The sequence below is a fragment of the Monodon monoceros genome, unplaced genomic scaffold (genome assembly GCF_005190385.1).
Source record: "Monodon monoceros isolate NGI ecotype Baffin Bay Population unplaced genomic scaffold, NGI_Narwhal_1 Super_Scaffold_3, whole genome shotgun sequence".
Taxonomy (NCBI): domain Eukaryota; kingdom Metazoa; phylum Chordata; class Mammalia; order Artiodactyla; family Monodontidae; genus Monodon; species Monodon monoceros.
Genome location: NW_021703780.1, coordinates 97,684,188 through 97,709,014, shown reverse-complemented (window position 1 = coordinate 97,709,014; position 24,827 = coordinate 97,684,188). Strand labels below are relative to the sequence as shown.

The window sequence follows — 24,827 nt, the reverse complement described above, 5'->3', positions numbered from 1 at the left end:
TCTCTCAATTTTAGAAATGGGCCTCAGTTACAGTCTTAAGGAAGTTAACATTCATGGGATAATTGAGTCTGTAATCAGGTTTTTTTTTTTTTTGCGGTACGCGGGCCTCTCACTGTTGTGGCTTCTCCCGTTGCGGAGCACAGGCTCCTGAAGCACAGGCTCAGTGGCCATGGCTCACGGGCCCAGCCGCTCCGCGGCATGTGGGATCTTCCCAGACCGGGGCATGAACTCGTGTCCCCTGCATCGGCAGGCGGACTCTCAACCACTGCGCCACCAGGGAAGCCCCTGTAATCAGGTTTTTAAAAATTCAATTCGGTTGGAAAAATCACAGACGGGAGGTGGGTGATGGGGAGGAGAGACTTTTAATTTCTTTTTAGCCTAAGTACTTTCCCCACAGGGGAACACTAAAAACCACATTCAAGTAAAGAGCAGCTTTTTTTTTTTTTTAAAGAAAATGAAAATGGTTTAATAAAGGTAAAATAATTAAGACAAAATAAAAACTTTAACAATAAGTAACAATGAACTTTCAGATCTGTATACTATGCTCAAAAATGCTGGGAAACCTAACCAGGTCCAGCCCGGTAAACCTGCCTAAAACTATGTCCCATTCATGTTGGTTTAATCCCTGCCAAGTGTTACATACAAACGAATTATTTTATAGAATTGAATCTCTTTATGAGGGAATTTTAGAACAGTGAAGGCACAGATATCACCACTTCCCCTTATAGTTTGGGGCTGAGGTCAGAAAAGGCCAGCCTCTACAAAGGCAGGAGAATCAACCTACGATAATCACCCGTGTAAACAGCAACTGTCACAGGCAGTGTGCATGGTGGCTGTAAGGACATGGTGCCTCCTCCTTCCCCCAGATGAACCCTCACAGCTGCAGAGCTGCAGGGTGTTACGGGCCAGGCTCTGTGCTTAAAGCACCCTGTAAGGACCAGCCCGCTGCATCCTCCAGCAACCCGCTGGGGGAACACTATTATTTTTTTGGCGGTGCCGTGTGGCTTGCAGGATCTCAGTTCCTTGACAAGACGTTGAACCCAGGCCCACGGCAGTGCAAGTGCTGAGTCCTAACCACTGGACCGCCAGGGAATTCCCACTAACATTATATTATTATTTTTACTTTCTTTTACTGAGGTGAGAGTCATAAACAGTATCATCGGCCCATCTTAGAGATAAGAAAATCAACGCTCATAAGGGCAAGTAAATCGTCCAAGGTCACAGAACCACGAGAGGCAGAGCTGAGATCTCAATGTTTCCTTTCTAGAAGGCTCATTCCACTACACTGACTTCAATAAAATTCTCTCTGGGGAAACTACGAGCTAAGAACCACACTCTGCACCGACGTTCCTGACCTTGGATCCACAGAGGGTCCTCATGGAACCTGCGAACCCCTGACACTGTGTGCCAAGTGACATGGACCAGCACGTTCCTGGTGACAGGGGACCCGGGCTATACCCCAACCTTGAGGTGGGGACCACTGCCCAGCGTTGCCAGCACACCCCAGGCCGTGCCTGGAGTGGTGGGTGGCCTTCCCCTCTAACCTCCACTGGATGTGCCCTAGCAGGGCTGTTCTGTTGACTCACATGATTTTTCTGGGCCGGTGTCACTTCAGCTGTGGTGATCTCACAGAGGTACCGAGGGCTCTTGGTTCAAGTCCCCCGCGTGGACATCCTGGCGGTGGCATACGGCGGCCACACCTCTGAGCCTCCCTATTCCTCCTGTGGAGCGTTCCACTCCCTGAACTCAGAGGCTGCTACGGGCTAAACAAGAACACCAAGGTATCTGCCCCATCTTGACTCTCACTATCCAAATATTGGCTGTAATGGTTTGCAAAAAAACATTAGCCCATATTGGCTATCCAAGTGAAAAATGACGAATACGTAAGAGCCTGCAGCAAGATCACTCAAGTTCTGAGTGTCTGAACCGAACAGAGGCCGCAGCACACGCCGCTGTCTCAGGCGACTGCCGGGAACTTACGCTGTTTAGGCGTGTAGTGTGTTACCACCTCAGTTTCCCCACTTTATTAGGTGAAACTGTCTCCTCTGGAAGTGGAGAAGTCCATGAAGAAATCAGGTGAGTTTCAGAGGCTGAGGAAATCCCCTCTGTTAGGAAAAAAAGCTGGAGCGACAGTCTATTGAGAAGGGTGATCATATAAAAGATATAACCTCGGCCAAGTACGTGCGTCCCTTTCCTGTGTATGGTTTTTGCATTGGGTGGGTGACAAAGCACAACTTGTGAAATGCGTGGGTTCCACAAAGTCTCGCAGTCTTCTGGAGCATGGGAGCTATTTTTATCAAGCTAGTGAGATTCGTGTATGGAGGATGCACAGCCAGTCAGCGTGATGCCAGTGAGCACATGCTGGTACAGATGGAGAGTTAGAAACGTGATGGGGAACGAGGATTTGGTGGCGGACTTCGGTTTTAAAGCCAGCCTGGAAGGTCTGGGAGATTTATGTAAGCCTGACTGCAGCTGCATGTAAGGCTGCAGCAGCTCCCCCAGTGAACCCCTGAAATTCCCGAAGGTGGCTGTACTGCAGAGCAAATTTCCAATCTTGATGAACCTGAGCTTTTTTTTTTTTTTTGAAAACAAAGCGCATGGCCTGCTACACGGTGTCCAAACCATACACATGACGCAGGAGAATCTTTCACACAAGGCTTCTTTGACGGAAGACGATGCTTCTAGGCATCCTTCTAGAGCTTTCAGTTACGGATAATAACTGTGGTCTTTCCGCTTTCACACACCTTTAATGTAGCCTTTATTCCAAGGACTCACCACAACCTTCAAAGCATATCACCTGATGGTACAGTACCTGGAGAGCTGACAGGGTGACTGAACTTTGATGAAGGATTCATGGCAGAGTTTTTACCATAAAGGCATTCGATGCACTGATTAGGCTTGGAAAGGAGTGTCATCACAAATGATGAATGAAATAGGAAAGAAACGGCTCTTGAAATTTTTTGCTGACTTTCAAGGTTTTGATAAAGTGGTGATTCAAAGCCAAGTCTTCTGCGGTGTAAGGAGCCTGGAGTAAGCAAGGCGGACGGTAAAAATGCTGACCAACTATTCTCATCACTGATGAAGAGCAAGAAGGTTGCCACAGGCTCTTTCAAACGGATGGGCCTTACTGGTCTGAAACAGGGAAGGAAGGGGAGCTCCATCACCTGGACTCCAAATCTGTAAGACGCAGATCACGCCGACGAAACGGTCGTGAGAAGAGATGCAACCCCTTAAACACTCAACCTCAAGCAGAATCTTCAGGAATCAGGAGCTTTAAGCCCAAGGTCAAGGGAATGCAAACAGAGGCCCATTTTGGTGTTTTCATCCCACAGCTTCCCAACATGGTTCTTAGCCGTCCGCTTCTGAAGCACTTGGTGTCAAGGAGAAGGCTGCCGGCCAGTGATGTGAATTTGGGCGCTGGGTGAATCTCAGACATCGTTCACCGTCCCCTCCACCCATCCCCCCCCACCCCCCGCTGCCCCTCAGGCAACTCTTCATTGTCATCTAAACAATTTAAAAAAGGGCTTCGTTTACTGTGTTTTACCAAATATTAATTGCATTCACTATATATCTCCATTCATTTTTTCACCACATATTTTTATTTTATAACGAGTTCAGTGAAGCAAGATACAGTTCTTATCTAATCCTGTACAATATTGTTGTGTACTCTACACAACGTGCCCACCAATAAGTTCACTGAGAATTAAATAATGAGGTAATGTGTTTTAAAATGCTTCCTATGATACAGAAATCCTTGGGAGACAGTAAATGGAATTTCCCATGTTTGCGAAATTGGCTGAAGTTCCTGGAGAGCTGGAGACCTGTGGACAGAAGCCCCTCTTCCAGGACAGATTGGACGTGGGTAATGAGAGAGGCAGGTGCACAGTGGTGCCCTGAACACTGCAGAGCCACCTGGAGAGAAGCTACCATTTCAGGTAAAATCAGAGAGTAACAGAAGTTGCCTGTTGCTGGGAGGGTCCTCTTGGGACTGGCCTAGTCCAGCCCCCTCGCAGAAAGGACGAGGCCCTGAGGCGAGAGGCCCGGGGTCAGTGAGTGACCGTTCCAAGGACAGAACCTGTAGTCCCCGCACAGGGCTCTTCTTCCCTGGGTAATTTCAATTTTTAACACACTAACGCTTTCCGGTGCTGGGAGTGCCACGCTCTTTAAAACTTTTACATTAATGGGCAATTACAATAAAAGGACTCTTTACCTCGCCCTGAACTTGGCTTATACAGGAGACTCAGTAATATTTGCTGGTGAAATCAGAAACCTGAGGCTGAGTTGTTAAAGTTCATCTTGATCGCTCCTCTCCCGTGAAGAAACCCAACGGCTTAGAATCACCTCCTGTAACCAATCAAAATACAAAGGCGACTGAATTGCAAAAACAGAAATGAACGAACGTGAACACGCCAGGCATACAGCATCGCAGAGATATTTTGTAGAGAGCTGTCTGTACAAGGATGATACCTGCTCCCCATTCCTTGTAACTAAACATTTGGAGAAATGTGAATGTAGCAAACAAACCTTATGTGGAAACATCTACAGCATCTACAGTAATCACCCCAAGATTTTAAGAGCTACCCTTGCTGTGGTCTCCTACCAGCACATTTCAGGAACAGGAGTGCTGGTGCGAACCCACTGTTCAACACAGTACCAGGTCTGTGACGGTGCCGGTGTGTCTGGGGCAGCACGGGGAAGGGAGACGTGGGTCTGGACTGGCATTTTATGAAGAGCTGAGCCAGTGGGTGTGAGCAGGATAAACAGGGGGACGAGGCGCTTGGGCCCTGGGGACCAACAGCTGGCCTGCTGCGGGATGGGCAACTGGATGGCGGGTTGGCAGTGCCGGCAGAGAAAATCCCGCCAGGAAGATGCGGGAGCCTCAGCCCAACACAGGCCCCCAGCAGCCAGACAAGATGTTCAAGGAGGCGGCGAGCCAACAGTGATACTTGTCGTTTCAGGGGCCGAGACCCAGGAGAGGTCTGGGCTGCTCCCGGCAGGGGCGGAAACCAGAGGACATCACAGAACAAGGGGCCACAGGGTTAAGGGGGAGCGAGGCTGGGTTCAGAGGGGAAGGACCTGAGAGGGCTCTCGTTGCCGAGGCGAGATGCTTTTCCCGTCCTGTCTCGGGACCACCGGTTCCAAGGGACGTAATACGCTGGGCAGAGCCTTTGTGACGACGTGAATTTGTTTCCGAGTTCACCTACCTGAACTTTAATTTGTTTCATACATTCTGGCGACTCCATTTCTTTGTCAGTCATGGTGGAGGGTTTAATCAAATAGCACAGCATAAATTCCTATTGAGACATGAAAAACAAACTCCGTATCCCACAAAACAAATCCAAATCTGGGCAGGAAATGCAGCCGCCTCCACCCCCTCTCAGTGTGTGCTACTCGAAGCTCACAAAGCATGTCCGTTTCCTCCCGGGAACGTAACCAGGCCCCACTCTGGACCAAAGACCTGCCGTTCAGTCATCGTTGACACGGCAGGAGAATGCAAACAGAGCACATATGCTGATTATAAACACAGCATTTAAAATATTCAATACTGGAAACAGTTTAGACCCCTATTTCCCTAGGACAAAGTTACTTGCACAGGATAAAGCCTAAGCAACGTAGCCTGCGCCCAGGCAGCTGCCATCTGGCCCTGCTGGCCCTTCAGGCCTCAACGCCCTGCACGCCTCCAGCAGCTGTGGGGAGGAGAACTCAGAGAGTTACTGAGCAACAGAGAACACACAAAACTTTCATTCTTCGTAGTCCTGGTATGAGACGAAATGTCCCTCCTAACTTGACGGCAGTGGGATATCGGAGAACACAGGTGGGGCAGTCACGTGGCTCTGGGTTTGAATCCCAGCTCTGCTCATGAGCTGTGTGCTCTTGGATTGGTCACCCAACATCTCTGACTCTGATTCCTCACCCTTCGGATGAGGATAATAACAGGGTAGTGAGAAAAGACATAAGGTGTTTAGCGATAAATATTAATTCCCTTCCTCTCTCTCTTTGAGAGACCTGCTACCTATGAAAACAAACACGTCAATGTTTTTTGAGTCATCTGTGAATGAGTGGGAGTGGATTCTGAGCACGTGCTGGTTGGGCTTGCCCCCAGGAAGGAAGGCAATGCCCACTGACAGCCATCACCATGGGAAACCTCGGAGCTCCATCCCTGGAGCTGTGCACCAGCCGGTGGGGGGAAAAACGGAGAGGAGGACCAGCTTCCAGAGCTTCGTTCACATAAATGCTCTGCGGTCCCTACACGTGACTTTTATGCTTCTACCACAATTAAGACGAAAAATCCAACCATTTAAATGACACGTGAACCCCAAAGCTGATGCGGTGTTACCTTGGAGACACTGACTGAAACTCTGCTCAAGGCAGCCAGGGACCGCCAGCTGAGAGGTCTGCGAGGAGAGCCCTCAAAATGGTCATCCACCAGCTCGATGATGACAGAGTAACTGGAAAACAAGGCAAGGGTGTTTTAAAAATAAAAAACATGAAGTCGACCCATTTACAGAGAACAGTGCTTGGGACTTCCCTGGTGGTCCAGTGGTTAAGAATCCACCTTCCAACGCAGGGGACGTGGGTTCGATCCCTGGTCAGGGAACTAAGATCCCACATGCCGTGGGGCAAATAAGACCGCGTGCCACAACTACTGACCATGCAGGCCACAACTAGAGAGCCCGTGTGCCACAACTACAGAGCCCACATGCTCTGGAGCCCAAGCACCACAACTAGAGAGAAGCCCAAGCCCCGCAAACGAGGAGCCCACGCATCGCAGCGGAGGATCCCGCGTGCCGCAACTAAGGCTCGATGCAGCCAAAAATAAAATAAATAAATATTAAAGTAAAATAAAAATAACATTGTTTGTCCTACCAAGAACGAAAATACAGAAAATAAAACACACAGCATCTGATCCTGAATCCCCCTAGACTACTACTGGGAAAAGTATTAATGAAAAACTCACACTTTACATTACAAACTATAAGCCTGATTCAGCACTTACAGGAAAGGAACAGAAATATTTCTCCCAGCGTGAAACCCGTGAATTCGCTCAACTGTTTAGATAATAATACTCACTGATATGAAGATGAATAATTACTATATAGTAGTAACTGCATAGATTAACTCAATGTTTAATGCTAAAACATAAATTATCCTGACCTATTTATTATTTTATAGATAGTGTAACAACTTCAACTTATAAGGGACAGACATATAGTATCTATTCCTATTAAAACAGGAGGAATTTGACTCTAATTATTTGTGTGCCTCTGAAGATTAAATCGGGGCTCAGAAATCTCCTCCTGTCACTTTAAGCCATTAACTTATTTACAAATCACTCCAATAAATCATGAGCTTGGGATGAACACACACATACTGATATGTACAAGATAGAGAACCAACAAGGGCCCACTGCATAGCACAGGGAACTCCACTCAATTATTCTGTGATAACCAAAATGAGAAAAGAAACTAAAAAAGAATGAATATATGTGTATGTGTAACGGAATCACTTCGCTGTACAGCAGAAACACACACAACACTGTAAATCAACTATACTCCAATAAAAAAAAAATCACTCCAAACCTTGCGTGGTAAAATGGAGGGCCTTTTCGATACAACACTGCAAAGAAAAAGAAAGAAAACGTGTAACCACTCGAAATCAAAGTCTCATTTTATACTTACAAAGTATTTTCTTCTTCAAACACCCAGTGCTCTCTATGTGGGTAACCCGTAATACACCCTGTGGTCTATTTTTAAAACCCAAACTGTCTTTTCCCCTGGAACAAAAATTAGCAAAGCAAATCTGTTGCCAAGACCCTAATACCCTCGTCCCACCTGCACCCCACAAATGAATTCCAAATCCAAGTATAAGCAATTTTTGTCCTGTTTCTTGTCTTACACGCTCCAGAGAGAGAGTGTGAAATCATGTCAAGCATGTCAAGTTGGTATAATAAGAACCAACATTCAGTTATTCATTTCAAATCTTTTGAATCGTCATTCAGGGTCTGAGCTCCTCTGGCCGGTACAGGATAGGTGCTGGTGCTAAAGATGAATGAGACTCATGCCTACTTTTAGGAAATTCAAAGTCAAGTGGGGAAAAAGTCACATAAGCACACACGCCACTCGGAGACCCGCCTGCCTACCTCATTCAGTCTGTGGAGGTCAGAGTGGCTGGCCGGGGTCTGCCGTGGACTGTGGAAGTGCAGGCGAGCCCTCGGGGGCACACAGCCTGTGGCAGCGTGCGGAGGTCTGCCCACCAGATCTGTTTGCTCTCTCTCCAGGCACGTGAGAGACACCGTATCAGCCTCCCAGGCAGCAAGGAGTGGCTGTGTGTCCCGGGGCACTTCCTGATTGGCCCAGAAAACCCTCCCCGGCACCGAGCCTGTGCTTGTTCCTTTGTGAGGCCGAGTGAAGCTCATGGGACCACAAGAAGAAGCCGGGCCCCTGCAGTCCCTGTGGGAGTTGGTCCACCTACCACTCAGACACTGGCTTTGGATTTCACATGAACAGAATTAACTTCTAGTGTTAATTAAGCCCATGAAATCTGGAATTTATATGTAACTACAGCCGCAGGAATGTGCAAAAACCAAGGCAGAAAAGCTTTGTTTCCTTTGAGGAACTGGCAGAACTTTTCCTTTGGGGCATAAACCCGGTATTTAATCACGTTTCCCTTTAGCTCACGCACCACGAGGTCAGAACAAGTTTAGGACCCAATGGATGATACAGTAACCCTTCACGTATATTTTCCATGGTCACCTTTCCTTCTTATGAACATATTTCCTATTTAAATTGTATTTAAAGTATTTGGCAAGTCAGCTCAAATTCACTGTGTAAGGGCCCACATTTAAGTAAATATCTAAACACCCATTTCTCAATTTCTGGGGATGTGGTGCAGTGGAAGGAGACCCTGTACCGGGATGAGACTGAATTCGGGGTTCTGTTTTGGCCTGATCTCTGCCACTCCTAATTGTGTCGCTTTAAACACATTATTAACTTCCCTAAGCCTCAGTCTCCAAAATCATAAAATGAAGACGAGGGGAAATTAAAATCTTCTCTAGCCCTCATATGCTAGTATCTATGGTCAGTTACACATCCTTCACCTCAGATGCATCTGGAAGGTGACACAGCTTGAAAGCAGCTCCGACCCCCAACTCAGGCCATTCAGATGCCCGACTACGATGGAGGTGCAGCTTAGGGGTTAAAGGCATAAACATGGCATCAGTCAGACCCCAACTCAAGGCTCAGCAGTGCCAAGACCATATGATGACACTTATGTTTCAATCTCCTTATGGAAAATGGGGGCAATAATGCAGGTGGAGGTGCTCGAAGAGTTACCCATGATAGAGATTACGATGATAACAGTGTATTCAGAGGGGAAAATGAAATAGTTTTACAAAAATGCCTCCCAGGTAGAAAGATGAAAGCTTCAGAAGTCTAAGAAATAGTGGGTATTTAAAAATAAAGTCTGAACGAAGAGGGAGAAGAGAGGAAACGTGCTTTCTCACACTAACACCAGACGTGACGTGCGGAAGGAATGATAGAGTCAGAACACAGTGATCAGGGCAATAATCAATTTGGGCAACCACTGTTAACTACTAGGGAACCAGATATTCAGTGTCACCCTACAAGTCACTTGTGAACTACAAAAGGAAAAGCACAGACACCCAACAATGGCTGCCCTATTTTAAAAATAAAAAAAATTATTTTTATAAAAATAAAACACAATAAAAAACGGCATCACCAGCAGTAGGACAACCTGACATCAGGCACCCCTGGACGTGGCCCAGTGAGGACACACATCACCCGTGCTTGCAAAAAAACGGCAAGCCCGAATCTAACCATGAGGAAGTGATCAGACATACCTAGACTGTGGGACACCCTACGGGACTCTTCAAAAAAAGTCAACGTCACAGAAAACAAACAGGTGGAGGGACTCTTTTAGATTAAAAAAGACTGAGGAGACTGCAGTGGTTGAATGGTGGCCCCTAAAAGATATGTCCACGTCCCAATCCCTGGGACCTGTGAATGTGACCTTATTTGGAAAAAGGATCTTTGCAGAGATTGGAGGGATGGAGCCACAGCCAAGGAACAGCTGGCGCCACCAGAAGCTGGAAGCGGGAAGGAAAGGAGGGAGCACGGCCCCGCCAATGCCGTGGCTTCAGACTTCCGGCCTCTAGACCTTCTGCTGCTTTAGGTCCCCAGTTTGTGGTCATTTCTCATGGCCTCCCTAGGAAACTAAAAGTGGTAAATGCACTCAATGTGACAAATGAATCTTGAGTGGAGCCTGTCAAAAAAATCAAAAACCAAACGGCCACAAAAGACATTGTGGGGACAAGTGGGAAAACTGAAATATGGACTGGATATTTTTGATGATATTGTATTACCGAATAATTAATTAATATTAATGAATAATCAATAATGAATTGTTAATTATTCTGATTAATATTAATGAATAATTCTGATTTCTCTTAGGTATTATATGATGCCATAATTATGGAGGAGAATATTCTCAGGAGTTGCATGCAAAAACACTTATGATTTAATATGGATTATGTGTGCAAATGTGGAAAATGTTAACAAAAACATTTAAAGTCTGATTAGAAGAATAAGCCAAGAGGGTGGCTTGCGAAAGAACTGAAGATGGGGATGGGAGGAAGGTGCACCTCCCTGCTCTGTGAGGAGCACAGGGCCCCAGTGCCTCTCCCCGGGGGCAGAGCCAGCCACCAGCTCTGGGCCGATGCCACGACCAGCGATGGTTCTTCTCTGGACATCCTGTAACTCTGCTGGCTTCTAACGGCTCCCCTCCTTCTACCTGTTTTGCAACTTCTAATTTGCAGGGAGCTGGGGAATCACATGGTCAAACTCAGTCCACGTGGACCCAAAATTGGAATGGGTGGGAATGCGTAAGACAAAAATAGAAGGCTGGAGTTGGTTTTCGGCTTTCTGGCTGGCAATGTTAGTCAGGTGTGGTGGGAAGTACACAGAGCCGGGACCCAAACAGCCCTAACCTCTGTACTTACCAGCTGCGGGACCCTCGGCAACTCCCCTGACCCTTCGAAACCTCAATTTCCTCAGCTACTGAAGGAGGTGAGCGCCACACGCCTCACGGAGCGTGAAGATGAAATAAGACGGGAGAAGAAAAGCACCAAGGCACCTGGTGCTTTTGGCACCTGGTCACCATACGAGCCAGCAGCAGCTTCTGGGGTGGGGGGGATGTACGGAAAGGCTCCCAAGTGATTTCTGGCCTGGTTTTCAGCACAGGGCAATCAAGGTCAACTGGCCCGGCAGCTGTGCCTGATTTGAGATCTTATCACCTGTTCCAAGCGCTGCTCCTGGAATGAAATCTGATTGACAAGACTTAGTCAAGGAAAGGGTTTCCCTGATAAGATGTGAATTTCCTAACGGCCCTTTGTCATGAGTCATTACCTCTGTGAGCAGAAACAATTGTTAAGGGAGCACGTCCTGGGTGTAGCCTGTGTCGGCAGTTCTAGGGTATGTGTGATCACGTCACTGGCCTTCAAAATTAAAATGATACTGTTAAAAGACCAGCAGCACCATGTAGCCATGCCTGGAGAAGAGGTCAAGTTTAGGAAGCTGCTCTTCTCACCCCAGGCTAGCGCAGCTCCTGAATTCTCCCTAAAGCAGGAGATGTGAAGACACCCTTCATGGCACTGCTGGGCCAGAAACCCGGTCTCAGGCTAATCACACAAGCAGTTCCAAGGGCACGATACACCCCTCCTGGGGCAAAGCCCTTGGGGGGCTGGGAAACAGCAGTTGATGTATTTCTTTTCTTTTTAAAAGTCTGTCCATCTGTCTGTCCTTTCATCCAGCCTTATAAGGCAGTTTATTTTTAAATGCGGAAAGTTTTCTCTACTCACCATCCACAAATACGGCTTGAGTACTGAAAACACACGCAATAAGGTATGCTTACAAGGCACTCAACAGAGGTCCCTCCCCCGGCAACGTTTTGTTTTTATTTTTTATAAAGAAGATGCTGTCTTATAAAGATGTTGTTATCCATGTTACATGATGAGTGAACGGAAGCCCAGAGAGATGAACTGACCTCCCTGAGGTCACACAGGTAGTAAGACATGGAACCGGTGTGAGCCCGGAGAGCTCTTTCCGTTACCCCTACCTCCTCAGAGCGCATCACTGTGGCCTGGTCGACTGGAAAGTTCTGCTCAGGTTTCACCCATTCGGTGAGCACACTGGCCTGCCAAGCGCTCACACGGAGCGGCTATTCTCACAGGGCAGGAAAAGGAGAGCAGGACGGGGAGCCAGAGGCGGCAGTGCAACAGCTACGTCACTTATTGAAACGCTGTGACCTGTGGGCCACGCAATCATCTGGAAACCTGGCAAACTAATCTCGAGCTGGTCCTGATCATTCTGTCCGCAGGGCTGGTCAGGTCAGCTTCCCTAACTACTCCCTCTGCTTCCATTCCCGTCCCCTGCCCCCCGCCCCCCGCCGTCTATTAGTAAGAAAGTACACAAAGGTCCCACTAAATCAAGTTACCGAATATGTCACTCGTTTGCTCAAAATCTCCCAGGACTTCCAATAACCAGAATAACACCCCAAGTCTTTGCCCAGCCCCACGTGATCTTCCCCAGACATCACCTCACGTCACTCTCCCCCTCGGACCTCTAAGTTCTAGACGCACTGTCCTTGTGCTGCTCCTAAGTCCTGCCTCAGGGCCTTTGCACTGGCTGCTCCTTTGTGCCTTGGGTATTCTTCCCCAGACTGTCAAGTGGCCTGTTCCCTCACTGTAGTCATATTTCTGTTGTTGTTTGGGGCACATCTTTTCAGAGAGTCCCTTTCCTAACCACCCTAAGTTTCTTTTTTACTCTCTGTTCCTTTACTCTGCTTTATTTTTCTTAGTACCCTAAAATTACAGTACGTATTTATGTGTTTGCTTGTTTGTTCCCCACCCCTGCCCCGCCCCAGCACGTGAGCAGCTCCACCCAGGCAGTTTTGTCTGTCTTGTGCACCTCTGTGTTCCTGGCACCTAAGAAGATCTGGCTCACACAAGACCCTGAGCAATTATCGGGTGAATGAGGTGCTCAGCAGGTCCCAACTCCCTCCTATAAATAAAGATGAGGGAGGCAGTACTGTGTAGAAGTTTCCAAGGGCCTGGCCTCCAGCATTCAAAGCCCAGGACTATGAGTTACTGACCCGGGAAACTTTTAGGGGCAAATGACCCTTTCTCTCACAAGTTCAGTCTCCCTATCAGAAAAACGAGGATGGTGAGCTCTGATCTCTTAGAACTGCTATTAGGATTAAACGAGGTCGTGCATGTCAACTGTCTCCTACAATGCTTGGCACACAATAAGGGCTCAATAAATGTCAGCTGTGATTATCACCACAGTTCTACAATGATTATTAATGGCATTGCACACAATCTGACAGGTGAGACTACCCCAGAAGATAAGGGACTGCCCTACATCACACGATCACAGACTAAAGAGAGGCGGGGGTAGGGGCTGTGGACTCTCTTCTAAGATCTCAGAGCAGAAGAGAGGAAAACATACCCTCCACCCCGATCCAAACATGATTATCTAAGGCAGGAGGACATCCATCATCTCAGGAAAAAACAGCAACAGCACATATAACCGATTCGATTTTCACCCCAGGATCTGATGTGAACCCTGGTGCTCACACCTGCCAAGCCAAGAATCACTTACGCAAATCAGTTCCGTACTTAAGTCCCGGTTTGGGCACCCAGCCCTTGCTTCGGAAGTGATGGTACGCCATGTACGTAGTCCTGAACGTAGGCTGAACTACGCGGAAGGCGTTCCAGAGCTTCACAATCGTTAAAGGCTCCTACGGTTGTTGGGGGAAAACAAAGCATTATGACATATGTATCCACCCATTACCCAGCCGGTGAATCAACAACATCTATACTAAGTGTGAGCAGAAGATAAACAAACACGGTGCCCATGACAAAGGGTTTAACCACAAGATCCAGACCTGTGCTGTCCAGTGTGGCGGCAGCCAGCCACTCCTCTGAACTTAGATGTGTTGCCAGTGTAAAAAAAACACTGAATTTCAAAACTGAGAATGAAAAAAAGAATATAAATTATCCCAGCAATTTTAAATATGTTGGGTTAAATATACTATGTAAATAATGTAAATCAATTTCAGCTGACTCTTAAAAAAAACCTTTTTAATGTGTCTACCAGAAAATTTAAAACTATGCATGTGGCTCCCATCTGAGGCTCCCATCATATTTCTACTGGACAGCACTGCCCCAGAGGACCTGTGAGAGGCCCCCTTGAGACAGCAACCCTGCAGACTAGAAACAGCCAAGCGAAGCGGGGGAGGGCAGCGGAGGGGCTGCTGGTGGGAGAACAGTCCAGGCAGAGGAATGGGGGCGGGCCGGGTGTCCACCAAAGCCAGAGGGCGCACGTTGCAGCACGCACAGACCCTAATGGGTAGCTGCGGTTTGTCAGGCCACATTCAGAAAAGCCAAAAATAATTCTGTAACATTTTTACAAAAAGATGTTCCATTTAGTCTTTGAAACTAGAACATTTATCGCAAGGCACAAGTCAGTAATCCAACCGCTTCAAAGGGAATTTTGTTGCTAAGGTCGGACTTGAAGACACTGAGAACGGTTCAGAGAACATTCTGATGTGCCAACACAAAAACACAACAGCAAAGACCAGGTAAGTCTGGAAGGTTTTCCGCTTCATTTCAGTGCTGACTAAAACGGCCAGTCCTTCAGTTAGTTGGTTTACGGATCGGTCACTCAATGAGACTTGCTCAGTTTGTCTCAGTCTGAGATTTTAACACCATAAGTATGAGCTAGAGTTGGGTTTTTTTTGTTTTTTCTTTTCTCCTTTAAAAAACAAACAAACAAACAAAACAACCGGTTGTTCCTAAGGTGGAAACTCCATATGTGTGTGGTCTTGAAATCCACCCCCCTCCAAAACAAGCAACAGTCTTGTGGAGAAGGCTGAACTTCTGGCTTGGACAGCCCACCGAGTTTCAGAGGCTGAGGGTTCTACGGAGCAGCTGGAATGCCCCGACAAATGTCAGTGAAGGCCCAGGGGAGGAGGTGGGGTGGGCTAAGGACGGCCCCCCTCTCAGACAATAGGTCACCCGTCAGCCAGACACCCGTTTCCAAACCACTGGGATACTCATGAAGGGGACTTACACAGTTAGAAGCGGATGAATGACAAAATACGTACCCCCAACAACAGAATAAAATGTATTTTCTCTGTTCTAATGTTCTGCTTACCTTTTTCATCTCAATTTTAATTTCACGTGAGTTATTTTGAACAGGTATTGTATTCACATGGGCCAAAATTCAAGAAGTACAAAAGTGTACGGTGAAGTCTCGCCTTCCACCCAATTCCTCTACCAGGAGGCAAGCGCTGGGATTAAAGTTCTGCTAAGGGCAGCAGGATACAGCACAAAATCATGGGCTTTGGAGCTGTCCTGACATAGGTTCAAATACTAATTCTAACCAGACCAGCTGTGTGACCCTGGGTGAGTTACGTGTTTCCTCAGCCTCAGTTACCCCGTCTGTAAGTCTTTACAGGCGCAAGTTGAGGACCAGAAGTACTGCATATAAAGTTCCCAACTCACAGCCTTTACCGAAGCAAGTGCTAAAACACGGCTAGTTTCTATCTTTGCTGTTAATTTTTGGTACCGCTCTGACAGATTTCCTGATCATTATAGAAGATACTGCTATCCTCCTAGTCTCTGGGAATGAAATTCAGTCTGAAAGGGTCAAAGCTGGCTTTTGCCTGAACAATCCCAATTCAGGACCCAAAGCCTAAACTTAGAGAAAAAATTCAATTCCAATTTTATCCAGTGAAAGTGGACCCATTTGTATTAAAGCAATGGAAATTACTACAACCTGCTTTTAACATCAGGGAAATTTTTTTTTTTTTTTTTTGCGGTACGCGGGCCTCTCACTGTTGTGGCCTCTCCCGCTACAGAGCACAGGCTCCGGACACGCAGGCTCAGTGGCCACGGCTCACGGACCCAGCCGCTCCGTGGCATGTGGGATCCTCCCGGACAGGGGCGTGAACCCGCGTCCCCTGCATCGGCAGGTGGACTCTCAACCACCACGCCACCAGGGAAGCCCACATCAGGGAAATTTTAAGTGGACTGTGTCTGAATAAAACATCTTACCTTCTCATAGTAGATACTTAGACATCCCAGAGCATAGACCAGGAAGAAGGCCTAAAAACAGGGCAAGCAGAAAATGCTCATCAGAAACTTCCACGTTGAGAAATTATTTTACAGGCTGATTTCTCTTTGCGTTAAATACAAATTAATGTCCTTATCACCATCCAAATGGTCACATATTTTTAAACATTTAAAATATGTGAAATTCATTTAAATTTCAAGGATTAAAATATGAATGTAATAAAATGGTTTAGAATCAGTACAAAACATTTCTATGAAATTTTCCATGTATTTTTTCTTTATAAAAACCACACGGCTAAGCTGAAGAATGATATAAATAGCAAAAACAACAATAGAAACCTTTGCTCATTGGATTTTCCTCTGTCTAATAACCTTACTAAAGTGAGAAAAGAACTTATAGAAAAAGATAAGTAGAAATTGTGGAAAGTGGGCAACGCAGACTTGGTTTGTGTAAACCAAATGAGTTTCTTGGTCACTCTTGTTGTAAAGTGATTTCCGATCGAGTAAACCCCATCTTTCCATTAACTTCATTAAAAGGCACCATGTTTCACTCACATGGGGAGGCAAGAGGAACGGCAGACAAGGTCGGGCCCAGTTGAGTAAAATCACACTGACACGGAAATAAAAATAACTTTCTGGCAAAAACAAGACGATGCCCAGCACTGACAACAGCAAACAGGCCCCGGTGTTAGCTCTGCCTGTACAAGGGGATTAGGGTCTGCGTTCATGCCTCAAGAGCTCAGGTGAGGCTGGTCTGTAGTAGTCAGTGACGAAGAAATGGTGGCTCTAAATGCTACTCTTTTTTTTTTTTTTGCGGTACGCGGGCCTCTCACTGTTGTGGCCTCTCCCGTTGCGGAGCACAGGCTCTGGACGCGCAGGCTTAGCGGCCATGGCTCACGGGCCCAGCCGCTCTGCGGCATGTGGGATCTTCCCTGACCGGAGCACGAACCCGTGTCCCCTGCATCGGCAGGCGGACTGTCAACCACTGCGCCACCAGGGAAGCCCAACTACTTTCTTTTTTAACATGAGGATGGAAGATGAGATTTCAGGTATCCTGGAGGGCCCTCTGGTGCAGGTGGCAGCAGGAAGGTGGTCCCTGCCCTGAGCCCTCAGGCTTCTGCTCCACCACAGTGGTGCTGAGGGCTTTTTTCCTCCCCGCTCAGGGCTCAGGACTCAAGAGTACACAGGCTGTGAAGGTGCAGGGCTTTCAAGCAGCGACAAGGTCCTGCTAAGGAAACACCTTCCTGACCCTCAGGAATTGCCCCAATCCACCCCACCGTCATCCTCTCCTGGCCACCTGATGACACTTCTCTTTACAGCAGTGGTCCTTTAAGTGTGGTCAGTCTGGGGATCCTGGGGTCCCCGTGACCCTTGCAGGAGCTCTCAAAGTCAAAACCATTTTGTGAGATCAAGGCATTATTGGCCTCGTTCATACTCATTCTTCCCAGAGGCTCCAAGACACGTGACACCACAACAGACTGAGCGCAGCAGCAAATGTGAGAATCCGGGGGACTTCTCTTAAGCCAGGCCTTAAAGTCTTCGCCAAAATGAAAAACAACGCCACTCTTTTCATTGGATTTGTTTTGTTTTGAAAGAATACAGCTATTTTTAATAAAAATAATGTTAATGTATAGTGGGTTTATTATCATTAATTTAAAATGAGTTAATAAACACATATTTAAGTTTTCATGTTAATGTATAATTTGGTAAACGCTGACAGATATAATCCACGTAAAAATGCTCCTTGGGGTCCTTCAATAATTTTTAAGAGTACAGTGGTTTGAGGACTACTTTATTTATTTATTAAATTTGATTGATTGATTGATTGATTTTTGGCTGTGTTCGGTCTTTGTTGCTGCGCGTGGGCTTTTCTCTAGTTGCGGCGAGCGGGGGCTACTCTTCCTTGCGGTGCGCGGGCTTCTCACTGCGGTGGCTTCTCTTGTTGCAGAGCACGGGCTCTAGGTGTGCGGGCTTCAGCAGTTGTGGCTTGGGGGCTCTAGAGTGCAGGCTCAGTAGTTGTGGCGCACGGGCTTAGTTGCTCCGCGGCAAGGTGGGATCTTCCCAGACCAGGGCTCGAACCCGTGTCCCCTGCATTGGCAGGCGGATTCTTAACCACTGCGCCACCAGGGAAGTCCCTGAGAACTACTTGAGTTCTACCCAGATCCAAATCGAGAGCTTCTCTGAAGATGCAGGTGGTTACCTGCCAGGCCCGCTTCTCTGGGTCCAGTGCCCTGATCCTGGCCGCCACTGCCTCCCACCTGGACTTCTGCAAAGGCCTCTGTGCTCCGGCCCCGCAGCCCGTCCCCTAGGGCAGCCCGAGCTACCTTCTCAGCACGTGAAGGCCCCTGGCTCCCAGGTGTCTCGTGGCACTCGCCCGGCGCTCTCCCTAGATGGTCGCTTCACTTCCGTCCCCGGACACACTGAGCTCACTCCTGCCTTCGCCTTTGTAACTGCTGCTCCCACACCCGGAGTCAAAGGTCACTCCTCAGAGAGCTCCTCCCTGACCACCCAGTTTGCGTGACCCCGTCCCGATCGACTTCCTTAGAGCGTTTATGTTCGCCTGAAAGTGTCTTTCTTAAGTGTGTCTCTCCAGCTAGAATGTAAACTCTGTGAGAAAGAAACTCTGCCTGCCGTGCCCTTGACCTAGAAGGGGCTCAATGCTTGTGCTGAAAGAATAAAGAAGCAGGTGTGGATCCCACCCATGGTCTGGAGCACGTGGCCAGGCTACCCAGGGCAGGTCTCCCAGTTCTGTTTCCTCAGGGTGGACACTGTCCTGCTTCTCCTTTAGCTACCAGTGACAGCCTGCCGCTTGCTCTCCTGTGGCCCACTACTTATTAACGCAACACACTGCTTTTTCAGACGGATACAGATGGTGGCCAAAAGGTGCAACAGAAAAGAAAACGTGGTTCCTCAAAAAGCCAAGTCATTCTTTTCCTTTCGTTTTCCCTCAACTTTCCCTTCTGGGTTCACAGTGGTAGAACAGGAAGATACTCTGAGATAAGCAGACCTGGGCTGAAATCTCATTAGCTTGGAAGTATCACTTAAACCCTCCCACCTCATCTAGAAAATGGGGATGATCAAGCCTTCTTAAAGATTTAATGAGGTTAGATTTCCTGAAGACTTACAAAGACCATGCTGGGAGTTCCCTGGTGGTCCAGTGGTTAGGAGTTGCTTTCACTGCTGTGGCCCAGGTTCAATCCCTGGTCGGCGAACTAAGATCCCGCAAACCTCAAGGCACAGCACCCCCCTCCCCCCCCACCCCAAAAGCATGCAAAGCACCTAACTGCTCAATTCATTTCGTTTCCCTGCCTTTCTAAAAAGACACTGTAGCTGGGAAAGGTTCAATCCAGTCCTTGCCTAGGAAGAGATGACCTCCTGGTATCCATCAGAATTTAAGTTCCTCAGAAACTTTCCATTATTAGCAAACACACATTTCCCTAAGAACTGATGAAACCAAAGCCTTGTTTTTAATTGGCCTAAAATAGCTTTTATGAACCTATGCAAGCTGCTCTTAGGCACTTATTATAGATGGGGAGGATCTTAATCCAACGGAGTTGGCTTTATTTAGAATTAAGTCATCAGCAGACCGGGGAGGTCTGTGGAGGCTGGAGACTAGACCCTCGAAATCTCATGAGTAAGTTTTTACTGTGATAGTACTAATAAGATGGACGGATGAGCTTAATGATGGTTTTAATGCCTTGTCACTAAATCCGGTCAGGGCCTGAAGCGTTAAAATGAAAAACAGCTCTCAGAGACAGATCCCTCAGTCAGCTCGGTGTTACCACCCTCAAAACCTAAGAACCGCTTTGAATCACCACAGCAGGGCTGCCCGTGTTCCTGAGGGACATTTATGGAAACATGTTACACTGTACGGGGTGGTGCCACCAAACACGGGTGATTCATCCAAGGGAACCTGCCAAAACAGAACTGGGAAGCGGAGCCAGGCTTAACTGCACGCTCCCTGGAAACTTCTGCAACACGTCTCTGGAATGTTCTCAGGAACCCAGTGGCCTCCAAGAACGAGAACCACCTCGCCCCCTGCCTCCCATTACTGTGGCATTGCTTCAGCGACTGTGTGGGAAGAGGGAGCAACACGGTCAGTGAAAAGCATCAGCTGGTCCCCGCCTGGAGCAGTGAGGCTCGGCCCCCAGCTTCTGACACCGAATCCTCTCCCTCCGCCCCCTGCTGCTGCCCCTACAGCTGAGAGGCTGGCTGCCTCCTGTCGGCTCAGCCCTCCAGCCTGCCCTCACCCGGATGCCAGCTCCGGTCCCTGCCACTCCCCTGCACAGCCACCTGCACTGCCCCGGTGCCACCAGGACCAGGTCAGACCCCTACTCATAGACGCGCCCTCCGTGATCTCCCCTCCTGGGCGGCCGCTTCTGGGACCACGCTGCATGCAAGGGCCTGCCGTCCCGTGTCCACGTGGCAATCCCCTATTTACTCTGTAACACCTGCAGGTACCACCAACCCTGTAAAGTCTTTCCAGGTGGCTCGCATCCCTTCGGAGCCCACCAGTTTCTGTGCCCATCCCACCTTGCACACATCCACTTAACAAATAATTATCAAGCGCCTCACAGATGTCAGACGTGGGGTACAAGAGGAGCAGTCACAGCCCACACACCACACGGGGCCCGTCACACTGAACTGCAATTTGTGGCTCTCTCAGGACCAGAGCCACATTCTGCTTCTCTCTGTACCGTTAGTACTCAGCCCAGTGCCCGGCACATAGCAAGTCCCTGGTAATCTTTTTGCTAAACACTGATTGCAAAAGGAAGAGTTCCAAGCAGCCACTAAATAGCTTTTACAAGTGACTTAATAATGATGGTAATGACAGAAACAGCAGGCACAATGCTTACTGAGCATCTACGATACACCAGGCACGGTGCTGAAGCCATCACGTGCACTACTTAATTCCAGAACATATTATGAACAAGGTGTTACATCACCCTCATCTTACAGAGCAGAAATCTGAGGCTCAGAGAAGTCAAGGACCTAGAGGATGGTGTCCCCAGCGCTGTCCAACAGAGCAGCCACGGGTGCCTGCTGAGCGTCTGAAGTGTGGCTGGCACAACCGAGAAAAGAATTTTTAACTTTGCACAATTTTAATTAGTTTCAACAGTCACATGTGCCTAGTGGCTGCTGTGTTCAACAGCAGACTAAGCTGTCTCATTTGTAAACCGAGGAGAGGAAGTAAATAAATCCCAACGTCCTTTCCTGCTCTGAGAGCCCGTTCTTTGTACCGCTGGCCTCACTGCAAGGAAGGAAGCACAGCCTAGCAGGTGAAGAGAATACGGAGACACAGTCACTTCTCTGTGAACACATCTATGAAACGACCAGCGTGGATGCTTTCAACAAGCACTGCCTGAGACCAACAGATACGCCAAGCACTGAGCTAGATGCTGCAGGAGCCTCCAGACAGGCAGGAGCACCCCTGCAGAAGGGCACAGCCAAGGACAGGAGACAGAGGAAGGGGCGCTGTCATCAAATTCGGGTACAGTACAGACATAAGCAAAAAAGGGGGGACTGATGGCCGCGTGAACACAGGACAGAGGAACCCCAAATCAGACGGAAAATATAAGGCAGGTTCAGAAAGCCACTTGCAGCAACTTTTGAGAACGCAGTAAAGGGAACACGTGTTAGTAATTCTGCAGAAGGAAATACCTAGAATCCATTTACGTAATTAGCAGTCGCTACATGACTCGGGGCATGCATCGAAGCCTGTGAAAAGCTGGTGAAACTCCACGAATATGCCAAAACCCACTACACACTTTAAATGAATGAATGGTATGGTATGTGCTCTGTGTCTCAATAAACCTGTATGTTTTTAGAAGCTGCTAAAAAGTAGTAACACAATATCTGGACAATCAGAAACCCTGATGTGAAAAGAAGTGCTCAGACAACCCCCTTGAAACCTCTGTGGGGTGATACGGGGCAGGCCCGCCCTAAATGGACATCTTAGAATCGATGAAATGAAGGCCGAGGAGTGAAATGCAGGCATTTCACTGCATGTGGACTCTGAACTGCACGCGGAACTGCATTTTGAGGTGGACTCATCTACGTGGCATGGCCCAGGCCCAGAGACCGACAGCTGAGAAGACGACATGCTGGGAACATACCTCTTCCAGGCTGAGCTGCAAGTACTCAAAGAGCCTAAATGGATTTCTTCTGCATATCAGTCTCTTTTTTGGCGACATCTGAAGAGAAAAAAAAAAAATACATACAGAACAAATGGAAGCACTATGTGTTACCTGGAGGAGGGTGCATTTTAAAACGAACGTTTTCTTCTAAATTTCCCCGATTCACATTTGTTGGATTAATTCTGTTAAAAAATAATTTATTTATGTAGAAAAATAATTTATTATTTATGCAGAAAAATAAGTTTTCGTTTTTCTACTGCAGCTGACCCTTGAACAACAAGGGGGCTGAGGTGCTGACTCCGGGCAGTCGAAGGTCTGCATGTAACTCACAGCCGGCCCTGGCCCTCCACGTCTGCGTTCTTTCCTATCTGCAGATTCAACCAACCGCAGGTCGTGCAGCAGTACGGTATTTACTACGGAAAAAAATCCTCTTTCATAAGGGGACCCACATTCAAACCCATGTTGTTCAAGGGTCAACTGTACTAACATTTTGACTTAGTTCCTTTCTTTTATCGCCCATGAACTTTTCCTGCAGTTGTCATCATTTGGTTGGTCAGTTTAATGTGTTGCTTTTTTTCACCCAACTGCACCTCACAAGCATATGCCAAGTTCTTAATGAGACTTCATAAACTCCACCCTAAAGGCGAGATATTTCTTCAAACGGGTGTTTCTCATGCTATTTAACTATTAGACTGTTTCTCACTTTTAGCTGCCACAGATGTTGCTGGGGCAACTATCTTGTAGGTCCCTGAATGAAGTGGATCTAGTTCTGCGCCCCAGCCTCCTCCTGTGAGGGCTGCCCTCCCCACCTGAGCCCCTGCCCACCGCTACACTCAAGACTGCGTAACTACCGTTGCATTTCTTCTTCTCCCTGGCAAGGGAGAGAATGTTACTGGACCTGCTTTACTTTATATGTTATGTATTACAGATATACGTTATTTAAATATTATATATATATACATTCATATATTTTTTAAAGTTAAGCTTATTCACAGACTTTGAAGTTTCAGTTGAAACAGCCCTCACGACTACTGAGCCCTCAGGGCTGGCTGGTGCCCTTGGAGGGTCTGCAGTGTGTGTCGTGCACCAGCTCTCACATGTCCCGGGTGCTGAACACGGGCCTGCTACCAGTTCCGAGTAAGGGACGTCCCTGTTGGCCAGCATCTCCTCTGGGTCAGGCACAGATGGCTCTGGAGGAGGTGATCTCTCTCCTTCTACTTACGTTCCCACCTGAGGCGTCTTCCCTCTCACTCACGTCACACACGACTTCCTCCACCAGCACGCAGTGATGCTCAGGCCCTCTCTCTCTGGCCGGGACCAGACCCGCTCGTTGGCTGCTGTCCCCAGGCTGAGCGCCAGAGGGCGGGAGGAGAACATCCTGTTTGCCCCAGTGCACGTGGGGCAGAGAAGCGGTGACCTCCGCCACATGTTCACCCGGGCCGTGGGTAGGTATTGGGTCAGGCCTGGAGCCCTCCTGCAGGCAGTCTGATCGCTTGCTGGGATCCTCCAGATCGTGTGACTTTCCTGCAACCCCATTCATGGCAGAAAGTTTCTCTCTATCTGCTGTGCCTTCCGTTTTGGAAACCATTCCAGAGTTCAGCTCATTACACAACTGGACCTCTTCATTCCTTTGCAGACAAAGATGCTGAAGGGGCTTTGTGTAATCCTCAAGGAGTCTACGCACTGTGCTCTCATCCTGGCCCTGTCTTCGCATGAGGTTTGTGGCCCATTCCACGCTACGCTGATACCTGCAAAGCAGAAATTCTGTTAGTAACAACACTTAAATTTCAATATTGAAAAGACAGCTGAATGTGTGAAAAAGATGGGAAGGCAGTAGGCCAAAATGTCTATAGTTCTTCTCAGCGATGGGCTGTAGGTTGTTTTCTTTATACTTTTTTGCATTTTCTAACTGCTCTGCAATAATTATCTACTACTTTAAAAAATTTTTTTAAAATTTTATTTATCTGTGGCTGTGTTGGGTCTTTGTTGCCGCACGTGGGCTTTCTCTAGTTGTGGCGAGCGGGGGCTACTGTTCATTGTGGTGCGCAGGCTTCTCATTGCGGTGGCTTCTCTTGCTGCAAAGCACAGGCTCTAGGCATGCGGGCTCAGTAGTTGTGGCTCGTGGGCTCTAGGTGTGCGGGCCTAGTAGTTGTGGCGCATGGGCTTAGTTGTTCCGCGGCATGTGGGATCTTCCTGCATCAGGGATCGAACCCGTGTCCCCTGCATTGGCAGGTGGATTCTTTTATTTTTATTTTTTTAGTTTATTAACTTATTTATTTTTGCTGTGTTGGGTCTTCGTTTCTGTGCCAGGGCTTTCTCTAGTTGTGGCAAGCGGGGGCCACTCTTCATTGCGGTGCACAGGCCTCTCACTATCGCAGCCTCTCTTGTCGCGGAGCACAGGCTCCAGACGCGCAGGTTCAGTAGTTGTGGCTCACGGGCCTAGTTGCTCCGCTGCATGTGAGATCCTCCCAGACCAGGGCTCGAACCCGTTTCCCCTGCACTAGCAGGCAGATTCTCAACCACTGCGCCACCAGGGA

At 48.0% G+C, this 24,827-nt stretch overlaps 1 protein-coding gene across 9 annotated transcripts in view; it reads right to left on the bottom strand.

Moving 5' to 3' along the window:
- The window catches only part of LOC114907025 (peroxisome proliferator-activated receptor gamma), a 215,479-nt gene that overhangs the window by 3,124 nt on the left and 187,528 nt on the right, over window positions 1-24,827 (bottom strand). For 2 of the 9 annotated variants that reach the window (XM_029242124.1, XM_029242125.1), the window contains exons 11-17: window positions 23,513-24,038; window positions 22,270-22,347; window positions 16,136-16,186; window positions 13,677-13,815; window positions 7,581-7,617; window positions 6,338-6,449; window positions 3,581-5,294 (exon numbers count right to left, since the gene is read on the bottom strand). In XM_029242124.1, the coding sequence (XP_029097957.1) occupies window positions 5,040-5,294; window positions 6,338-6,449; window positions 7,581-7,617; window positions 13,677-13,815; window positions 16,136-16,186; window positions 22,270-22,347; window positions 23,513-24,038 (1,198 nt within the window). In that variant the 3' untranslated portion in view covers window positions 3,581-5,039. Of the gene's footprint in view, window positions 1-272; window positions 3,178-3,580; window positions 6,450-7,580; window positions 7,618-13,676; window positions 13,816-13,962; window positions 14,047-16,135; window positions 16,187-22,269; window positions 22,348-23,512; window positions 24,039-24,827 lie in introns of those variants that run through there. The other 7 variants (XR_003796609.1, XR_003796610.1, XM_029242126.1 and 4 more) reach the window with 7 other exon arrangements.